The sequence below is a fragment of the Ictidomys tridecemlineatus genome, chromosome 9 (genome assembly GCF_052094955.1).
Source record: "Ictidomys tridecemlineatus isolate mIctTri1 chromosome 9, mIctTri1.hap1, whole genome shotgun sequence".
Taxonomy (NCBI): domain Eukaryota; kingdom Metazoa; phylum Chordata; class Mammalia; order Rodentia; family Sciuridae; genus Ictidomys; species Ictidomys tridecemlineatus.
In genome coordinates this window covers 91,765,848-91,789,012 of record NC_135485.1, presented here as the reverse complement: position 1 = coordinate 91,789,012, position 23,165 = coordinate 91,765,848, and the positions used below count along the sequence as shown (strand labels likewise).

Below are 23,165 nucleotides of genomic sequence, written 5' to 3'. Positions count from 1 at the left end.
TAGATGTTCAAAGAGCTTATTCTTTAATAAAAATATTTGTCATATGAATTGTTCAAACAAATTGTTACTCAATCATTAAATCTTAAATTAACCAAGGTAAATTATCAGAACATGAGTCTGATGGGGCCAAAGAGGATTGTCAGATTTTTGGTGCCATGTTTATTACCCTTTGATAAATGTAGGTGGTAAGTTGTAGCTTCACCTCCAAGTTGGATTAGCCTGGGTTCCAGCCTTGCTTCATATTAGTTGTGGAAGATCAAATGGATCACTTCAATTTCTCTGAATTTTTTTTATTCATTATGAATTGCAGGAAATACTTGTTGGTTTTGGAAAAAAACAAACCCAAAATATATCCCATATAAAGGCAATTAAAGACTAGATTAAAACAAAGCCTAGAAATTTCAGTTTTGATATGTGATACATAAGCTAATAATTTTTCTATAAATAACAGCCTCAGAACATTCTTATATAATCCTATTATTTATTGAACACAAGATGGTAGGGTTTCAAGATTTTATTTATAGCTATTTAATGGCTATCATTGTAAAACTGACTTATTATTTCAATATATTGTAAATCATTAGAAACTTTAATGTTTTGATTGTTCATTGAATGGGATACTCCTTAAAATTCAATTTATGTACATCCAACCTTGGAATTTGGGGCAAAAGACATAAGGAATGTTTTAGCCTGGTTTGGCGGGGGGGATTTTTCTATGCCAAAATCTAAGGTCTTTTTCTTCTTGAAAAATATACATAATAATATTCAGGGCTCAGATAAGTACATTTTCACTCAAAATACGTGATAAACCAAAGACAACTCAGGAATAGTCAACATTACCCAGTTAGAAAATTGTTTTGATTTATTAATCTCTAACAATAATAAAGTAGATGAGCCAATAGATCCTCTGCTTCTTACTGGGTGTTTGAAGAAATGAGCAACCTTTATCCCTTACCTCATTTCTATTGTAATAGTCCTGGGGAAAAGGAATGAATGAAAGCTTAGGTTCTGATGGACAGGGAATGAGACAACATCCCATTGCATGATTTGATCACTAGGTATAAAGCAAGGCCTGCTGCAGTAGACATTACACCGTGGGGTAACATTCTGTAACCAAATTCTACTAGTCTCTCTGCAGGATGGAAGAGAGGAAAACTGAAACCACCATTACCATATCCAGTATAAGACAGGTCCACCCAGAGAGTAAGGAAGCCTGAAGAACAAATCTCTGCCATGAGGTAAGGGAATGGGGGAGGCAAAGGAACAGGAACTAAGCCATTTTCATCTTTTCCCTCACTCCTGCCCCCATATCACTATTACTTCTTTTTTTCTTCTAAAGTGCCTAGTCCAAAAGAGGGCTTATTATAGTGACTATGTAAGTGGACTAGAAAGAATGAAAAGGTTTAGGCCAGAAGCAATTCTGAAAGATTTGTTATAATTATACTACAAATTAGAAAAAGGGAAAAAAATAGATATGTAGTCAAAAGATAAAACCCATTAGCACAAATTACAGTATATTATCGATTTCTTGGCCATCTACTACAACCTATTTGTATTAACTTCTTATGTTATAAACAAGAAGAATATTGTTAAGTGGGATATTCTTTTAAAGATTTCAATGTGTTCCCATTTTAAAAGGTTTTAGAAAGCTAGGCATGATGGTGAACATCTGTGATCCCACCTACTTGGGAGGCTGAGTCAGAAGGATCATGAGTTCAAGACCAACTTGGGCCAACTTAGTAAGATCAGATTCAAAATAAAATTTTTAAAAAAGGATTGAGAATGTAATTCAGTGGTAGATCACTTGCATACCATGTGTAAGACCCTACATTCAATACCCAAAATTGAAGAAAAAAAAGATTTCATATTTTTTAAAAAATGAAGACACATTATATAAATATATTTGACCTTTATAGCTAATCTATTGTTACAAGTTGAGAGAAGTAAACATGAACTGCCTGGAGGATGAATTAAAAACAATTGGTGGGCTACTTGTACAATGCCATCAGAAATAAAGCAGGTACACGCATATCTAAAACTTTAAAAAATGAAACAAATCAAAATATCCTTTGCTCTTCTTTTTTAACTGTTGTGTGGATTAAAAAAAAAAAAAAGTTTATACCAACCAAAACATGAAGGCAGCCATACATTTAAGTGCAGTTGCTTTTGCCTCCCTCCATGGGGCTTGAACTGAGGTGCTTTATTCCTAAGCTACAACCCCCCAACCCCATCTTTTTATTTTGAGGTAGGGTCTTGCAAAGTTGCCCAGGCTGGCCTCAAACTTGTGATCTTCCTGTTTTCACTTCCTGAGTGGATAGGATTGCAGTCATGCACTGCTGTGCCTGCCCAGTTGCTGCTTCTTGAGACAGCTAGAATGCTGGGCCCATCGGCTCTACACCAGGATATTTGGCAATTTTTGAAGACATTTTTTTCATTGTCACAACTTGGGAGTAAGGAGCTACTAGCAGCTTGAGGGCAGAAGATGGGGATGCTTCTAAATAACTTGTGAGGCACAGGACAGATGTTTACAAGAATCGTCTGGCCCAAAATGCAAAAGTGTCAAAGTTGAGAAATCCAGCTCTATACCATCAAGACCTAAATTGTTCCTAAAATGTTGTACAAACTGCAATTTCTGGAAAATTGACAAAATAAGAGGCAGAGGAGAAGGAGGAACTAATGAAAGCACAGCACAAGGGTGAAAAATCTTATTGGTCTTTGAGCAGTTCTAGATGAACTGTGCAAACAGCTGTACAGTTACAGATGCAAATTCAACGCTCCTCCAAATGAACAAAAAATGAGGCCAAAAGTATTCTCAGTGTTAAGACAGTTCCCTTTAAGTATATGTTAACAGAAATTCATCCTCAGATGTACAAAGGCTCAAAACAATATATCATATACACAATCTTGTTGGAAAAACAATATCTTGACACCTCACTCCAGCTGGCCAAGAAGAGACTCAAAATTAAGAAAAAAAGAACAGGGCTGGGGATGTGGCTCAAGCAGTAGCGCGCTTGCCTGGCATGCGTGCGGCCCGGGTTCGGTCCTCAGCACCACATACAGACAAAGATGTTGTGTCCGCCAAATACTAAAAAATAAATATTAAAAAAAAATTTCTCTCTTTCTTTAAAAAAAAAAGAAAGAAAGAACAGGGGCTGGGGATGTGGCTCAAGTGGTAGCGTGCTCACCTAGCATGTGTGAGGCACTGGGTTCGATTCTCAGCACCACATAAAAAAATAAAATAAAATAAAGATATTGAAAAAAAAAGAAAAAGAAATAAAGAACAGGGGAAGTTTGGGCAGCAAAGCTTGGGAATCCAGTTTCAATATCCATTGATCGTACAGCTCAAAGGGAAACCATGGCTCTGATACTTCTTTCACCTATTCCTTACCCACTGGAAGAACTTGCTGAGAATTACATCTTTGACTTCACTGTACTCTGCAACACATTTGACACAAGGTTTAGAGAATTGCCAAAGCACAAGTTTTGTTTGTTGAATTAATTTTTCTCCCTACCATAAGAGTTCCCTGGAAATAGACAGGTAATTTTTTATTGTAAAGTAACTCAAGGAAACAATTTTCTGCATCTTTAAAATTAATACTGAATGGCTTAGGTCACTAAGTTTTTTGTTTTGTTTTGTTTTGATTGGTAAAGACAAATACTTGATTTTAATTAAAATCAAGCACTTACCATTTTTTTTTCCACCCAGGGTATATAAATGTTCCTTTGTTAATGTTGTCTAAAAATCAGTATGAAACCAGGCACAGTGGCACATGCCTATAATCCAAGTAGCTCAGGGGCTGAGGCAGGAGAATCACGAATTCAAAGCCAACCACAGCAATGGTGAGGCACTGAGCAACTCAGTGAGAACCTGTCTCTAAATAAAAATACAAAATAGGGCTGGGGATGTGGCTCACTGATCGAGTGCCCCTGAGTTCAATCCCCAGTACCAAAAAATAAAAATAAACAGTATGAACTTAAGGGGCTTAAAACTACATATATGTATATACATGTATACATACAGATAGATGAAGAGAATATAAATATAGAAAGACTGAAGCATTATGTTAATCATTATCTCTGAATAGTGGATTAGTGAAATTCTAAGTAATTTTGTTTCCCCTTGAATACTTTTCTGTATTTTGTGAATTTTATATAAGGAGAATGTGTTATTTTTATAACAAAAAATTTTAATCCACATATATTTTATACACCAATAACTACTGTGCAAGTAAATGCAGAAAGGAAAGACCAGAAGGAAGTGAGTCAAAGGTAGTCTTTCATCATTCATTCATTCATCTAATGGGTACCTATTAAGCAGCTACTCAACCAGGCTGGCTAGCTGGTTTACATCTCCAACTGTGAACTTGGTGTTATTTCTTCCTTCTCTTTTGTACTTATTAAAAGTGTAATTGTGAATGTCTTTGCTTTTAAAATGGTGGATGGTATATTTCTAAAAGATGAATACAATAATAGTTCAGAAAAGGTTGTGTTGGTGTATTTGTACAGATGCGTCCAACAGAAGTGTGCTGGCACTCCCCAGGAAGCTTCCACTACCCCTTGCAAAATTCCTTTTTTTGGTTTGTTTGTTTTTAGTACCAGGGATTGAAGCCAGGGGTGCTTAAATATTGAACTACAGCATTAGTTCTTTTTATATTTTATTTTAAGACAGGGTCTTGCTAAGTTGCTTGGGGCATCGATAAGTTGCTGAGGCTGGCTTTGAACTTGTGATCCTCCTGCCTCAACCTCCCAAGGCCCTGGAATTACAGGCATGCAACACTATGCCCTGTCAAAATTTATTTATTTTGCAAACAAAATATTTATTTGAGTATAAGTAATGCATGTTTTTTTTTTTGCAGAGTAAATTTTTAGATGTATTTACTTAGCATGTTTTTAAGATACTATACATTTTTTTTCTTACAAGAGTTTTGAAAATGAATCAATTTACATAAATACAAAATTCCTAAATTATGTCTTTTTGTGAATGAGATTTATCTTTAGATTTTTCTTTTTCAGTCTTTTTACTCCGTTTTTCTTCTGCTTGTTTTTCAAAATAATCTTTAAGCAGCTTGTTTAGGTGGGGTTCACACTGGCTTGCATGTTGTAATCCATTTTCACTTCCTTAAAAAGATACAAAACAGGAGACAATTATTCTTTATTTTATAGTGGTCTCCATATTATCATACCAGTTCTCTCCTACAATGACAAATCTAGAGCTATTCCTGCCCAAACCATCCCACACATTAACCCACGAGAGTCAGTTTTAATTCAAAATGCTTGAAAGAAATACATTTCTATTTTACCTTCACAATGTTGGATCACACGCCCCCATAGTCGGTTTTTTCTCAAACAGACTAAATTTCCCACAATCAACAAATGCCTCCTTCCTCTGGTCAGTGCAACATTCATTCGTTTTTCTGAATCAATGAATCCTACTTGTCTTGTCCTTACACAGGAAAGAATAATGATCTCCTTTTCAGCGCCCTGGAAAGCATCTACTGTGGATACCTGCACACTTTTAATATTAGGATGGTCAAAGTCCACAGCATTGAGTAAATGACAGAGCTGTGGAGGAAAGAAGGCAAGAATCATGCAGTGCAGAGACAGTGCAAAAGGTAAATCTCCAGACCTACTCACAGCCACCATCTTAATTAAACTAACATTTCTCTTTCATGACTTACATAGACTTGGCTAGATAGTTTCTAAAATGATAGATAAATGACAATGTTAATTATGAAACAAAACAAAATGACTTATCTATTGCTAGGAAACTCATTTGGATATGCTAATTTAGAGCTCATAAATAAGCAAACAATGAAAAAGAAAAGAATACTAAAAGAAAAATCTACTTAGAAGTAATTGGCTCAGGTGTACATTAATATCTAGTATCTACCCTTGACTTACTGGTAAATGTAGTAATAATGAGAGAACATTTTAGAAAACAGATTCAATCCCATCTGTCTCAAAACACAAAGCATACACCATATTTTCTTCCCTCTAATTTGTTTATTTGCATTTTGTCCCAACAGCTGTAAACTGAATTTAATTAAACCTTGTTAGGTTTACATTTAATTATGCAGAAAAAAAGCCAGGCTAGAAAACAAAAATCAGAATGTTTCCTTTTTTACTATATAAATTACAGTCACAAAAGTTTTTTAAGCAAACCAAACGACTACAAATGTAATATTAAATATTGTCATATATAAATATAATGCTTAACGTGACAAATATAATATGTAACACAAACCTTGTACATCTGGGATTTGTATAATGTTATCACTCCAATCATAGGGCTGGCGATTCCACTTGCTATCAATGATTGAATCAACTTGAGAGTAAAAGCAGCTTCTGCCACATTATGAAAGCTGTTATCTCTTTCAATCTGGAATAAGAAACAGAACCAAAATTATATTTCCCAGAAAGGCTACAGAAAGACCAAGTAAACCTACAAACAACAATAAAATTAAACGGAGAGACTAAATCGTGTTGACTTCCATCAACACTAATGTCATTTACCTGTTCCAGTCCTTTAACATTATAAAAACACAGGGTGGGTAGCCACTCCAATAAAGGGCTCCTCTCTATCTCTGAAATGCCATTCAAGAGGTTTCCTTCATAAAATAGATCATTGGCAATAGCACTGATTGCAGGATGACAACGATACTGGGTTCTCAACAGAATTGGCTTATGACCCTAAAAAATTTAAATGTAGAAAAACAAATTAAAACAGAGCATTTTTTCTCTTAAAAAATGATAATATTTAAACATTTTAAAATATTATATTCTTAGAGGATGAGTTACAATCATGATACAACAAACCACAGATAAAAATATAAAAGAAGTTAGTTACTAGGAGATCTAGTTTGGTGGTAGAGGGCTTGTTTAGAAATGTGTGAGGCTCAGGTTTGATCCTTAATACTGAAGAAAAATAAAAAATAAATTCATGGTAAACTATTACACTATAAAATTATAAAACATCAAACACATCAAATCTTCAACTTATGATTATCTAATAAGTTTAGCACATAACATGCTGGAATAAACCTAATAGTACAATTTTAAAAGATCTTTTTAAAAATTAGAAAATGCTATTTTATAAATAAATTTTTTTATTAATTAACTTTCCTCTGTGGGTAGAGTCCTTTTTTCAATCTGAATCTTCAAAAATGTTTCAAATTTCATCAATGCATCATAATATCCAAGTCTCTTCCAATCTTCTATATCATATTCTTTATTTGCAAGAAGTTCTGTAGTATTGCTAGAACATACCCAACACCTACAAGGAACTCTAATAATAATACTTGTATAATTAAAACAATATTGATGACTACATGGACAAAATATCTTCCATGGGGGAAAAACACATAAGAAATCAATTCTAATTACTCTATGGGGCACAGATCTGTCTACGTTGATAAGTCCAAATCAGAAGGCATGTGAAACTCTTTGCAAAAATCATTATGTAAAAAAATGCTCAAAGGATCATTATTTGTAATAGAAGCAACCAAATGTTCAATGTTAGAGAAGTGACTGAATAATATCCACACAATTTAATATTTAATGATTCTATATATTTTTGACAAGAGATAGTTACAAAACTAGTAATAATAAGGAGAAATGATTTAGTATAGTAGAAAATTTAAAAAGGCAGAATAGAAATTACGTTTATTTTATATGGTTTCAACTGTGTAAAAATACATACATTTGATATTTGTATATAGCCCTAGCATAAAAGATGAAAGAGAAAAATACTAAAATATTATAGATGCATTATTTTTACCTTTGCTTTTTTGCAATTTAACACTTCCTATAACGAATACTAGATATTACCTATTTCTTTTACTTTAATTATGAACTAGTTTACATATACAGAAAAGTAAATAAAATAATATGACATCCATGTGCCAAGCAACCAGATTTGTTATTAGCTTTGGTCATGTTTGCTTCACAACTCTCTTTGGTTAAAAATAAAGTATGACATATATAGCAAAATTCCCCCCACATTATTTTGCTCTACCACTTTCCCCAGAAATGATCCCAATCCTGAATTTGTTTTATAGCATTCCCATGCACTTTTATATGTTGTGTATTACACTGGTATATGTCTATAAATAATCATCTGACATGTTTTTGAAATTCACATAAATGGCATTTTCAATAAGTATCCCTTTGCACCTTGTTTCTTTCAACATCCATTATATTTTTGAGAATTATCTGTATGGATCTAGTTCATTCATCTTAAAATTTCTATATTATTCTACTTGATGACTAAATCATTTTTCAGTCTATTCTTTATTTGCCCTTTTAAAATTTCCCCGAATAAAAATATACTTCACATTTTAAAAGGCATTAACAACAGATAAGTGGAAAAATAAAAAGCAGAAGAACATATATGTTACCATTTTTTTAAAACAAAATGGGAAATAATTTATGTATTTGCTCCTACAGTTATAAAATATCACTGGAAAGATATAAAAAAAGGATGACTATTGCTGTGGGAAAGAGAAATAGTGATTGAGGGACCAAAGTAGAAGCTTTCACAGCCTCCATACTTGTGGTTCTTATTGAATACTGAACTAAGTAACCAGTGCCTACCCCAAAAATACTTTTAGAATTTGAAAATTATTTTTAAATTAAGATTTTTTTAAAAAAAGTTTTAAAAAGTCTGGTTCAAAAGAAGCCATACACTTATAGGAGGATAGAAATTTTGAATCTTATAATTAAAAGCTCAAGACAACTGAAAGCTTGGTTCTTTACAAAACTGACTACAACTCAACTAAAAATTCAAATGCAGTCAAATGTGGCGGCATACACCTGTAATACCAATGGCTCAAGAGGCTAAGGCAGAAAAGACAGCAAATTCAAGGCCAGCCTGGGCAATTTAGCAAGATCTTGTCTCAAAATAAAAAATAAAAAGGGGTGGGGATATAGTTCAGTGGTAAAGTCTTCCTTGAGTTGAATTCCCAGTATCGGGGGGGAAAAAAAAACAAAACTCAATGCAACCTAAAACACAAAAGTAAAGGGGAATTACGAATTAGGAAAGAAGAAAAAAACTGCCTTGCAGAATCCATTCCCTAATATCTAAAGGAACAATAATAGAAAAATAAATAAAAATAACAACAGTAATAAAGAACCAAATTTAGAGTTATGCAACACAAAAAGGTATGTGGCTAATCTAATGCCATAAACTTTTAAAAAAAAGTGCTCATCATCAGGAGTTAAAAAAGATTCAGGGGTAAAGGGGAGAACTCAGCACCATGAGATTCCTAACCTCAGCTGAAGTGATATAATGGAAATGGCTCCTAAGTATAATAATAAAATAATAAATAAAATAAGAGATCCCAAAATCCAACCACTTGGAGTGAATTCTAGTACAGTGTATTTAATGAAACTAACCGTAGATACAAGAGTGCACACATAAACTAATAAAGACAGCTGGGTGCAGTGGTGCACACTAATAAAGACAGCTGGGTGCAGTGGCTCAGAAGGATAAGGCAGGAGGATCTTGAATTCAAAGCCAGCCTTAGCAACTTAGTGAGATCCTAAGAAATTCAGTAAGACCCAGTCTCTAAATAAAATATTAAAAAGGGCTCAGGATGTGGATTAGTGATTAAGTGCCCCTAGGTTTGTTCAATCCCTAGTACCAAAAAACAAAAAACAAACAAACAAAAAAACTAATAAAGACATCACATATGGCTAGCTGTGGTGACTCATGCCTGTAATCCCAGTGAGTGAGGAGGTAAGATGGAGGATCATAAATTCAACGTTAACCTCAGAAATTTAGCAAGAGATTCAGAAACATAGTGAGAGCATGTCTCAAAATAAAATACATTGGCCAGGCATGGTGGTGCACACCTATAATCCCAGCAACTCGGGAGGCTGAGGGATTATAGCTTCCATACAAAGTTCTGGAGTTCAAAGTCAGCCTCAGCATTGACAAGGCACTAAACAACTGAATGAGATCCTGTCTCTATATAAAATACAAAATAAGGCTGAGCATGTGGCTCAGTGGTTGAGTGCCCCTGAGTTCAATCCCTGATACCAAAAAAAAATTTTTTTATTAAATAAGATACACTGCTGCTGGGACTGCAAATTGGTGCAACCACTCTGGACAGCAGTATGGAGATTCCTCAGAAAACTTGGAATGGAACCACCATTTAACCCAGTTATCCCACTCCTTGGTATAAAACCAAAGAACTTAAAATCAGCATACTACACTAATGCAATTAATTGATGTGGATATATTACATTGACACATTGATATGTAAATATTTAGTAGAAGCTCAGTCCACAATAGCTAAGCTATGGAACCAACCTAGATGCCCAGATGAACAGATAAAGAAAATGTGGTATATATACACAATGGAATATTACTCAGCCATAAAAAAGAATGTTTTTACAATTTTGCCAGTAAATGGATGGATCTGGAGATTATCCTGCTAAGTGAAAAAAAGCCAATCCCAAACACCAGAGTCAAATGTTCTCTCTGATATTTAGATGCTAACACACATTAAGGGCAGGGGGAGAATAGGAATTCACTGATTTAGACAAAGGGGAATAAAGGAAAGGGAGGGTGGATAGGAATAGAAAAGATGGTAAAATGAATCAGATATAACTTTCCTATGTTTGTATATGAATACACCACTAGTAAAACTCCATATCACATACAACCACAAGAATGGGATCCTAATTAGAATGTTATACTCCATGTATATATAATATGTCCAAATACACTCTACTGTCATGTATATCTAAAAATAATTAAAAAATAAAAATTAAAAATAAAGAGGGCTCAGGATGTAGCTAGTTGTAAGGGCCCTTGGGTAAAGTGCACCTGGATTAAATCTCTAATACCCCCAAAAAGAAAAAAAAAAAGATAGTACACATTCTTAACCTAGTTCTCTTTCAATCCAACTTTAAACCCTTCTGCCACCAGGGTATCAGAGAAATACAGAGAATATAGAATATAAATCTGAAAAAGCTTCCCTCCCCCGCCAAAATACTGTCTTTGTTGGCTTTGTGCTATTATAACAGACTATCCGAGACTGGGTAATTTATAATAAATGGAAATTCACTTCTCATAGTTCTGGAGGCCGGAAAATACAAATTTAAGTTACAGCATCCAGTGAGCAACCAGTTTTGGGGGTGTTGGGGGGTTACCAGGGATTGAACCCAGGGGTACTCAACCACTGAGTCACATCCCCAGCCCTTTTATTTATTTTGAGACAGAGTCTTGCTAAGTTACCTAAGGCCTCGCTAATTTGCTGAGGATGGTTTTGAATTTTGATTCTCCAGCTTAGCCTCCTGAGCCACTGGGATTCCAGTGAGCAATTTCTTGATGCATTTTCCCATGACAGAAGGCAAGAGGGTGAGGGGTGAAGGGTGCCAAAGGGGGCCATACTCCTTATATTAGTAATCCAATCCTATGATAATAGCATTAATCCATTTATTCAGATACAGCCCTCATGACCTAAACATCTCTAAAAGGTCCTACCCTCCAACACCTCCACATTGCAAATCAAATGTTCAGCACACAAACTTTGGGGGACACATTCAAATCATAGCTGATACATTCAGAATTCATCTTAGAAAAAGCATAACCAAGGAACAGAAGAAAAATGTCCATAAGTGTTTAAACATTAGTATCAAATCCAAATATAATCCAGTAAAACAATCTCAGAAGTAAGATAATAAAAGGGAAATTTCAACACTAAAGAAATAGATTGGTTTTCAAGACAATAACTTTAAAGAACTAATTAACTGAGGCTGGGGTTGTGGCTCAGAGGTAAAGTGCTCACCTAGTATGCACAAGGCACTGGGTTCAATCCTCAGCACCACATAAAAATAAAGATATTTTGTCCATCTATAGCTACAAAACAAATATTAAAAAAAGAACTAATTAACTAAAGGAAGCCAAGAACAAATAGAATTTTTTCACAAAAAAGTCACTACAACTCAACTTAAAATTCAATGATGAAGTCTCACACTTCTGTGCCTTAACATGTAAAATTTATTATGTTCCTTTTCCTATTAAAAAAGAAAAAGAAACCTCAAAGCAATTTGAAATTGAAATGTAAGGGAACAGAAATTAAATTTCTGATATAAAAGAAAGGTTCCATAGATAATGCAGATGAAAAATTAAATATAAATAAAAGAAAGTTAACATTGGGGGAAATCTTAATGATATTGAATTTGGCAACAATTTTGTGGCTATGACATCAAAAACACAAACAACACAAAATATATATAAATTGGACTTCATCAAAATTAAGAACTGTTCATCAAAGGATACTATGGAGAAAGTGAAAATACTACCTTTAGAATGAGAGAAAATATTTGCAAATCACATATTTGATACGGAATTAATATCCAGAATGCAGAAAGAAGTCCTACAATTCAACAAGAAAAATAAAGCCAATTAAAACATGGGCAAGGGACTTGAATAAGCATTTCTTCAAGAGATATATAAATGGCAAATAAATGCATGGAAGATGTTAAATATCACCATCATTTGGGAAAACACAATGTAATACTACTTCACACTCATTAGGATGACTATTGTGAATAGAAAATAACAAGCATTGCAGAGGATGTGGAGAAAGTGGAACCTTTGTGATTACTACCAAGAACATAAAAGAAATGTAGCTGGTATGAAAAACAGCTTGACAATCACTCAAAAAGTGAAACAGAATTATCACATGACCCAGGAATTACACTTCTGGGCACATACTGAGGAACTGAAAGCAGGGATTCAAACAGATATTTGTATACCAAAGTTCACAGTAGCTATAAATAAATAAATATATAAATAAAATAAAATATAAATAAAAGTTCACTATTATTTACAATAGTCAAAAAGTGGAAACCCAACCCAAATATCTATAAAGAAATGTAGAATATACATACAAAGGAATGTTATTTAGCCTTAAAAAAGGAATGAAATTCTGGCACATGGTACAACATGGATGAATCTTGAAAACATGCTAAGTAAATAAGTCCAAGACAAAAGGACATATGTTTGTATATATATATGCCTTATTTACATGAGGCATCTAGATTAGACAAATTCACAGAGACAGAAAGTACACTAGAGGTTACCAGCTAGAGAGTTGGGGAGGGGGAATAGAGAATTATTGCTTAAAAAGTACAAAGTTTGGTTTGAGATGATAAACAAGTTGTGGAAATGGATAGGTGATGCTTGTACAACACAAATGTACTATAGGGAAAAAAAGTAAAACAATAGTCCTGATCTATAAGATGGTGAACCTTGAAGACATTGTGCTGAGTAAAAGAAGCCAGTCACAAAAGGTCATATATTGCATATTCCATTTATGTGAAAAATCCAGCACAGACAAATTCATTTAGACGGAAAGCAGAATGGTGATCACCAGGGGGCAGGAGAGGAGGAAAATAACTGCTAAAATAAGGCAAGGAAAAGTTCTGGAACTAGAAAGAGGTAATGGTTGTACAACATTGTGCATCAACTAAACACCACCGAATTATTCACTTTTATGTTATTTGAATTTGAATTATTTACTTTTATGTCATTTGAATTTCCCCTCCATTTTAAAATATACTAATTATTTTTTAAGTATCTAAAAATATGAAGTAGAGCTCCACATGGATAACAGTAGCATTAAAAGTTTTTCACATTTTAAAGCAAGAGAAATATACTTACTACCCACTACTGAAGTACATAGGGAAAAGATCCTTTCTATAAAGTCATGTTAAAATCACAGGATTCTAGGTATATTTAAGATGAGTACTTGTCCGGGGAGCCCCCTTGAACAGGAGCTATGCACACACCTTTAAATCCTGAGTAAAGAGGTACTGGAATGGCATTGCTCCCTGCAATGCACGCGGACTTTACCTCTGCTTGGATAAGAAAGTTGTAGCTTGGGGAGTGGGCGTCACCGGATGGGGTTGACCTGTTTGCTGTAATCCTACCCTTTTGCCCTTTTTTGGATAGAATATTCCATGGATTAGCTCCCCCATTAATAAAACCTGGGTTTGAGGCGCATTCTCTTTCTTTCTTCCCTGCCTTGCCTCTTTTGTGGGAGTTGGGTCAGAGGGGCCATCACAGAATCCAAAGAAAAAGGTATTTCTTTGTGTGTTATTATTTCATGCCAGCCCAGTTCACATAAAGTAACCCTAATTGGTTTAGTCATGTGTCACGATAAGTACTTTTAAGCTACTCCAATTATAAACTAATTAAGAAAAAGAACCAGGTTTTCTAATATTTCCATTCTGTTGTACTATGTATAATCATGTGTGATAATGCTGAAAGTACTTAGCAACATGTACCATTATACAAAGTCGATCAAAAAGAGTTTGTTCCAATCCATTTTCATGAACTGCATCAGAACCTTGAATAGTAGGAGGCAGCTGTTTGGGGTCTCCAACAAGAATCAGCTTTTCACATTTAAACCTTAAAAACAGAATTTCAAAAATTAATCTAAGCAATGAGAAAAAGAGTATATTGGCAACATTTATTGGATTTTCCAAAACGTATTTTAAAAATAAAAATCCTAAGATGTGTATTGAGACCTGATAAGGCTAATAGTGCTAAAAAGTAGATTAAAGGCTTTGAAATGTTATCCATTAAAGAATCTTTTGCATAACTTAATTTTTTCCAAATAAACCCTATGGAATATCCCTTCTCTCTGCATGGAATTAGTATTTCAGAGAATACATATAGAAAACACTGATTTTAGAATCCATAAACTCTTAGAATTAGAAGCTTTCTTATAATTGATTTTGCTTGTTTTAGAGGTGAGGTAAATTAGGCTCTCAGAAGCAGTCTTTCTAAATAGGAGTAAGATACAGTGGGAGAGTCCAAGCTTTATAAAGAAAGCTATTATTCAAATTTTAACTGTATAATATTCTATGGACATAGTGATTTATTTATTCTCTTTATGCTTCAGTATTCTTACCACTAACCTTACCAGTAATAACATCTTGCATGGCTGTTATAAAGATTTAATAAAGTAATAATGTATTCAGTATACAGTAGGTGCTATATTACCCCACTGTTCTCACCCAGGGCCTCATGATTCTTCTATCCCTGGCTCCTGGGTAGAGTGACCAACTCATTCTGGTTTGCCCTGGACTATCATAGTTTGAAAACCAAAACCCCCATGATTCAGGAACATCCCAATTCCCAAGCAAACTCTGACAGCTGGTACCCTACTCTCTTATTAACTGGGGACTGAGCAAGGCCTACTGAGTCCTAATCTGGTACTTTTTCTACTCTCTGTAGGACTCCTCAAGAAGAAATGCTTTGTTTTATTTTTTTAATTTTTTTGTGGTTTAGACTATATCCCCTTCCGCTAAAGATGCTTTAAAAGCACAATGTTTTTCTTGGCTAGGACAGCTTAGAAAATTTCAGTCTTCTAAATTTTAGGAGACAAATTTTCATTTTCAACTTGTTCTTCTTTATAAACTTTTATACTCTTTCATAACCAAAAAAATATTTTCAAAATCTAAACATTTAATTATATCTGAGTAAGGAAACTAAAAGATATTCTTCATTGGAATTGGTTTCAAACTATGACTAAAGAGGAACTTTTAATCTGGTAGAGAAATCTGTAACATCCTAGGAGAATCCTAGCACTAAGGCTCTCAAGGTTGTAAGGGTTATGTGATTCAGATTTTTAAACTATACACTATCACAATTTTAATGCATTTAATTTACTTTAAAAAAAGTTTGCCTCTGTACTATTTTTTTAAAATATGTCTATGTACTTGAATTGCTAGGAATTTTGACAAAATTTTGGTAGGAGTTTGAACTCAGAATTTTATTTTTTTTTTGAGAGAGAGAGAGAATTTTTTTAATGTTTATTTTTTAGTTTTCGGCAGACACAACATCTTTATTTGTATGTGGTGCTAAGGATCAAACCCAGTGCCGTGCGCATGTCAGGCGAGCGCACTACCACTTGAGCCACATCCCCAGCCCTCAGAAAATGTTTGAAATAATTTTGACATGTGAGTGCTTTTGGAATTTTTAAACGTTACCTTGCAATGGGAAGGAGAGAGGCTGGTTCTGTTATTTGACTACACTCATCCAGCACAACCACAGGGAACTGAAGGTCATTCATGCATGGGAATGGGCAGGCTGCACAGGTAACTCCAACTACTCGAACCTTTATTAAAATCAAAATGCTATTAGTTGACAACTATTAAAAGAAAATAAGAGAATATATTTACCAAAGAACTTGTAGGCTAAAATCAAAAATCATTTTATTTCTACATTTTTTATTATTCCCAATACAAAATGGAAATCATAGAATATAGGCTACTTAACTAAAAGCCCATTAATATGGACAAATAAATGGTCCAGTTTGATATCCAGAAGGAAGGTATTATAAAAAAATCAATGATTTAAAAAACATCAAAGATGATGTATTTTACTTCTAGATGAGTTTAAACAATACAACATGCATTATGACAACAGAGGCCAAAGTTCTTCACAAAGAACAATGAATATGCTAGTAAAATATCCTCTGCTTAACCTTGAAGCACACTAGGTACTTGTAACCTTTAGTATATTTGAATCTTGCAAATCTTAAATATTAAGCAGAATGCCATTATTCTCAAGCAAAAAGCCTAAAAATCTAATATTTAATCTCTATAGTTAAACATAAACAATAGAAAAATTGTTGAATTGTTTAAATGATGTGGCCATTGGTCTTATAGCTTATTAGCTGTACACATGCACACACATGAGTACATAAATTTGTGTATACAAGTATAAAAATATGTATATATACACCCTATGCATATTCCCTTCTAATAATCTCAAGTATAATTACACTTCCTCATAGCAAGGGCAATCCATATAAACTGACCATCTCTTCTTTCAACAAATGTGATTTACAAAAACATGATTTACAAATTACATATTGCTTCCACAAAGCCTATGAAACAAGAAAATAATATAAACACTTAATTTTCTTAATAATAAATGACATTACACAAAATAGCTCTGTAACAGGTTTACCTTCTTTTGTCAAAAACAGAAACAAAGGGCTGGGGATGTAGACCAGTGGTAGAGCACCTACATAACATGCACAAGGCCCCAGGACTGCAAAAACCAACAACTACAACAAAAAATCCCCAAAACAGACATCCTAAAGTCATACTTATATTAGAAATTCCACAGTATTTATTCAGTTCTTTTAGAATGTTCAATCCTTGAAGCCTCATATATTGCTTTTGACACCACTTTGAAATATCATTTGTTGTCTAACTCTTGTAACTACACCTAACAAAAACAACTTTAAAATAAGGATCTTAAGTTTATAAATCAAGAAGCATCTTTTTTAATGCTTTAATTTTAGGAAACATCTATGATGGGAATGTACTTAGTGGTAGATCCATTGCAGAGCAAGGCCCTGGTTAAACCCTTAGCATTGGGGGAGGCAAGGGGGGAAATATATATATATATACACATACACACACACACACACATACACACACACATACACACAAACATATATTTATACACACACAAATATATACATGAAATATATATACAAATATATATTACATGTATAAATACAAAAAGCCTAATTATGATTTTTCTTTAAAGAATTGTATTACTTTTATCTTTTAATTTATTATTATACTACTGAGACTCAAACAATAGAAGAGATTTTGTTATTGACCAGGGGTAGTAATTAATTAAGAAGTATTTTTATAAATTAGTTTTATTGTAAAGACATATCACTTTAGAAATGTGTCAGGCCTGATTGCTTTATTAGACTGAGAAATTTTAGCAAAGCATTTTTAAAATACTTCCTCTAAAATAGTTTTCATTGTACACAGGTAATAGAAATGAGCAATATATTATTATAACTGGACTTTTACCAAAGAAACCATTAGCAGTTATTCTTATATATCATTATTATATTGGGGGAATAAAATGGTAAGAAGATTACATAAATGGTTAATTTGTATTCACTAAACATAGACAAACTAAGCCCCTCTGGAATTAAAGAGAAAGCAGTCCAGAGTCAACCCTAAAATTCAGATCACAAAAAGTTAGTCTCAAGTCCTCTGAGAATTTTTAGACCCCAAACTTGTGTACTGGTTATTACTCCCAATATTTCCCTCCCTCCCCATGAGATTCGTCTTACATATCCATACCCTTTGCTGTGTGGCTTTGCAGTATTTCCCACTAGAGAGGTAGGCAGAATGTATTTGCCTACCTCATTGAGGTTGAACTTGGTTATATGACCTGTTATAAGAAATAAAATATTGGCAGATATGATGTGAATAGAAGCTTTAAATGTGATCTAATCTATCCTCTGTTTACTACTGCCATCTGTCAAGAGAACATCTAACATGCTGTAGGGCAAACTCAAGAAGGCTATAGTTAGGGTCCCTTGTGGAGTCTTCCAGCAGGTTATGTTTTTAGTGTAAAGCCAAGGTCATGAGCACCCTGATTCAGCATATGCAGTCAAGTTCATAAGCATCTGCTTGTAAGCATGAGCTCACTTATATAACCTGTTGACAATGTGCTTTCTTTGGTTGCACAAAAAAACAGGCCTTGGGGCTGAGGGCTGCTTCCACCTCTAAATAAAGCATGCCATGGGCAGTTTTCTAATGAGAGACCAAAGCTGAGATAACACCAGTTGACCTGTAGGGTCAAAAGCTATTGTCTTAATTTTGCCGGGCATATTTGCATAGTCCCATAACCCCAGCAACTCAGGATGCTGACAAAGGAGGATCATCAAGTTCAAGGCCTGTGTGGGAAAATTAACGAGACCCTGTCTTGAAATTAAAAAAAAAAAGGTATGGGGATGTGGCTCGGGGGGTAGAGGGTAACTGCACTGATACTCAATCCCTAGTACCACACACATACACAAAAAAAGTATTGATATTTATATTTTATTTACTAAGTAGTATTTTAGCAACAATTATCTAATACAGGTTCTCAAAAGCAGGATGTCTTGCAGAAAGTGACCAATGTTTGTGTGGTCCAGGAAACCAACAGTTTTCTTTTTCTCCAGTTTCCTTTCTTTTCCCTATGTTCTCCTTTCACAGGAGAAAGCTATTACTACTGGGGGGAGTAACAGCTAATGCCCAAGCTACACTGATGAGAACTTGATTAAGAGGATGATGCTCCTTGTTAAAGCTTGGAATCCTATGTAGCCAATTTTGGCTCCCAGTGCCTGGAAGCAAGTGTCTGTGCCTCCTGGATTCTTGGATATAGTCAGGCCCTGGAAAGCCTTGGCTTTCTAGGAGAGCATCAAAGACAAATTTTCACTTTGATAGTTTGCCCATAGTCAGAACTTTTCTTTACTTCTCCTAGAATAACCAATTTCATTGAACATGCCAGGAATCTATTCCAAAACTCTTCTCTTTCCTGTTCAAGTTTATAAAAAGATATGCAAATAGGAAGAAGAAGAAAGAATGACTCAGGCCTAGTAAATAGAGTCTGTGCACAAATTTGAAGACTGCTTTGTAGCAAACATAAAATATGCACTGGGTTAACTGCATCCAAGGTTACAGATATACAAACCTAATTGAATCTAAGCTACCATGTCAGTGTGTTTCACTGAAGAAAATATTCTTCCATTAACAGAAATTAGGAGAATCTGAGTAGTGTCTATAAATTAAGAAGTAAACTAAAGCTATTTCCCCTTACCTGCTTCAGCAGGGTTTTGTTGGTCCCCAGTTTATGCTGCTCAATACTTTTTCTTACATAGACTCTTTCCACAGGGGTTAGATCTTCTTTCATTAGTGCATGTAGTTCTTTTAACTGTTCATTTTCATTTTCTGAACCAGCATGCAAGCTAAAAAAAGAATTACATAAAAACGTACTTCTCTCTCTCTCTTTTTTTTCCTACCAGGAATTGAACCCAGAGGCACTTAACCACTAAGCCACATCCCCAGCCCTTTTTTATATATTTTATTTTGAGACAGGTCTTGCTAAATTGCTGAGGTTGGCTTTGAACTTGTAATCCTTCTGCCTCAGCCTCCTGAGCTACTGGGATTACAGGTGTGCACAGTGCCCAGTAAAGAAGAGTACTTCTCTTTATTTCATTTTTCATATATCACAAAACAGCAAAATATAGATTTGATATTCTAAGTTAGATTTTCTAATTATACTTTCTAAGCTAACCAATGAAAAGATAAGGCTTTCCACTCTTATTTAAAAATCAAATTTAAGGTAAGAATTATTTAAAATTATCATAATTCTCTGAATATCCTGTGGCTTTCAGAATTTAACATCTTACCTATAAGGTAAAATTGGTTTGGCAATCTTTCTTACACTCCCAACTCTGATAAACTTTTCAAATCCAAGGTTGAGAAGGCTTTAAAGAAACAAAATAAAATAGATATTATTTACAAGATGAAATATAAAACAAGGTTTCATATAATACTTATATTAAAACTAATTTGTATAACAGTATATTTTAGGATTATATAATTTAATGTAAAATTACTAAAGTCAAACCAAGTAAATGCTACACAGTTAAAATAATTCTTTTATAAAACACATTTTATAGAGATTTCTGTTAATATTTTTTTTTTTCCCTTTTGCAGTGATTGTGATAAAACCCAGGGATTTGTGCGTGCTGGGCAAGTGTTTTTACCCCTGAGCTACATCCCCAGTGCCATTTTATAGAAATTTTTAAAATATTTATTATTTTCTGCTGAGGGCTCATTTAATATTTGTAAAATACCAACGTCAGTATTTGTCACAAATAAAATTACCCCTGAATATAGTAATATGGAAAGCAACAGATATCATATATTTAGCATTAAGATTTAATAAGAAGAGCCTTGTTACATATGTTATCTCAATTAATACTCACTACTGCTCTACACATTATCTCATGTTAAAGATTAGGACAATGGCTGGGCACAGCGATGCTGTAATCCTAGTGGCTAGGGAGACTGAGGCAGGAGGACTGAGAGTTCAGAGCCAGGCTCAGCAACTCAGCAAGACCCCATTTCTAAATAAAATATTAAAAAAAGGCTGGGGACGTGGTTCAGTGGTTAAGTGCCCCTGGGTTCAATCCCTGCTATCAAAAAAAAAAAAAAAAAGAGAGATGAGGACAATGAAGCTCAAAGTTAAAATAACTTTACTGAGGCCACATCATTTAAAAGTGAATTCAGCCATGATTCAAACCAGGCTGGCCTGTATATGTCCACAGGCTATGATCTTACCCTATATACATTATACATGACTAGGGCTTTGTGCAGAAGGTACCTTCATCTACCGGTCCCTCTTACTTATTTATTAGAAATAACCTGTTACATTAACATTTCTCTGGTTTATACATTTCATTAAATCAGGTGATAAAAAATAATTATGAAGAAATTTATTTAGTGTCAATACATAAATAGATATCATTTTTTAAATTTTTCATAGTCCTCATTATAAAGAAGTCAGCTATTTTCAGTCTGAAATACTAGTTTACATTGTTTTTAACATGTTTATGTTAAATCTGTAACAATAAAGGGCACAGTATCCTCAATGTACTGCTACCACAGGGCAAAACATACGTGTATTTACCCATACTTCTTCATTTCTTCTCAAGAAACTTTGTCCTATCCTGTCCATTACAATAACAAAATATATTGTCTGTTCAAATGCACAACAAAAATGTTATCTTACTGTGAAGAGATACATAGGTTCAGCCTATCTGTGGTTGAGGCAACAATTCTAATTACAGACTTACATTTCTCAGATCCTTTTTAAAGACTCAGACATTAAAGAATCTCTTTTAAGTGTTTCCTTTTAGTATTTAGTACTTACCCTTCATTCTAACTTCTTGATTTTTTTTTTTTTTTGGTTTTCTAACAGTCTACTCTGATATTTTCATTGTAGGTTTAGCAATGTAATGTTCTTTCCTGTTTAGTCCCCAGATAACTTCTCAGTATCTTAGACCAAACAATGTCATACTCAGCTACTCTTAAATTTCTCATAAATCTACACAATGGTAGAACTTTTCTGAAGGGCAATTTTGCAAAATTTATTTAAAAATTTAAATATGTTCCCATCTTTTATTCTTGGCTTAGGCTTGTTTCCTAAGGAAAGAATCAGAATATGATAAAGATTTATATTGAAGGATCATTGCCACAATATAATTTATAATGGTAAAAATTTGGAAAGAACTTACTGATCAAAATTGTTTAAATGGTACAAGAAAATCACTGAATGTAATAGAATTATTAAAAATTATGTTTTCTAAGATGTAATGCCACAGAGAAATAACTTTTAAATAAAAAAAGTAAGACACAGAACACTGCATATTGTTAGATCCCACATTTAGAAAGTATACATGTATAAAAAAAATTTTGAAGAAATGTAACAAAATATAAACTACAAAATCTGCATATTTTAACCATAGCATTAATTTATGTGATTATAAAAGTTAAATTTTTAGGGCTCAGGATGTAGATCAGTGGAATAACGCTTGTCTAGCAGCATGCTTGAGGCTCTGTGTTCAATCCATAGTACCATAAAAACAGAGAGAAAACAAAGTTAATTTTTAAGAAGACTAGACTTGTAAATAATGGATTATTTCTCCTATTAAAACTCATAAAATGACAAAGTTTTTTGGTGAAAAATTAAAAATGTAGAATATTCTGTGTAATTTTCTTTGCATTTTTAAAATCTTATGCAATCACAAAAATTTGATATCTGCAGAATAGACTGCTATTGTATTCTTTGGATCCCTCTCACTGAAATTAAAAACATAATCTACTTAAACTGTTCAGCTTTGTTAATAGTGTATATTTTAAGGCAGATGAATAAGATATTATTGAATCCCAGACTGTTGGTTCTGAGATTTTAGTCTACTTCTAAGGTAACAGACCCAAGATTCATGGGTCAGAAAGGACTTTTACCCATGGCACAGAAAGCAATGTGGATATCATAGTATTTGAATCCCTTTGTCCCCAAGTTTCATAGGAAGATGAAGAGTATCCCCATGGATAACTGCACATGCAGTGGATTGAGTTAGAGGACAAGAACACTGAGATGGGAGATCCACTATTTTTAAAAACAAGTAGTAGGCAAGTTCTTAGTCCTAAAGAATGATATTAACTCATCAGTTAAAGCTGCTTGCTATAAAGACTACCCTGAGAAATGCCCATGGTGGATTACCTCCCCAGCAATACAATGTAGCCCTGCGTGTTCTTAATTGAAA

General features: G+C 33.8%; 1 protein-coding gene across 7 annotated transcripts in view; it reads right to left on the bottom strand.

The window, feature by feature from the left end:
• Window positions 1-2: 2 nt before the first annotated feature.
• The window catches only part of Zgrf1 (zinc finger GRF-type containing 1), an 87,778-nt gene continuing 64,615 nt past the window's right edge, over window positions 3-23,165 (bottom strand). For 5 of the 7 annotated variants that reach the window (XM_078021801.1, XM_021729663.3, XM_078021800.1 and 2 more), the window contains 8 exons: window positions 20,241-20,318; window positions 19,649-19,796; window positions 16,012-16,139; window positions 14,302-14,425; window positions 6,514-6,690; window positions 6,245-6,379; window positions 5,301-5,562; window positions 3-5,118 (listed from right to left, as the gene is read on the bottom strand). In XM_078021801.1, the coding sequence (XP_077877927.1) occupies window positions 4,961-5,118; window positions 5,301-5,562; window positions 6,245-6,379; window positions 6,514-6,690; window positions 14,302-14,425; window positions 16,012-16,139; window positions 19,649-19,796; window positions 20,241-20,318 (1,210 nt within the window). In that variant the 3' untranslated portion in view covers window positions 3-4,960. Of the gene's footprint in view, window positions 5,119-5,300; window positions 5,563-6,244; window positions 6,380-6,513; window positions 6,691-12,312; window positions 12,387-14,301; window positions 14,426-16,011; window positions 16,140-19,648; window positions 19,797-20,240; window positions 20,319-23,165 lie in introns of those variants that run through there. The other 2 variants (XM_078021804.1, XM_078021805.1) reach the window with 2 other exon arrangements.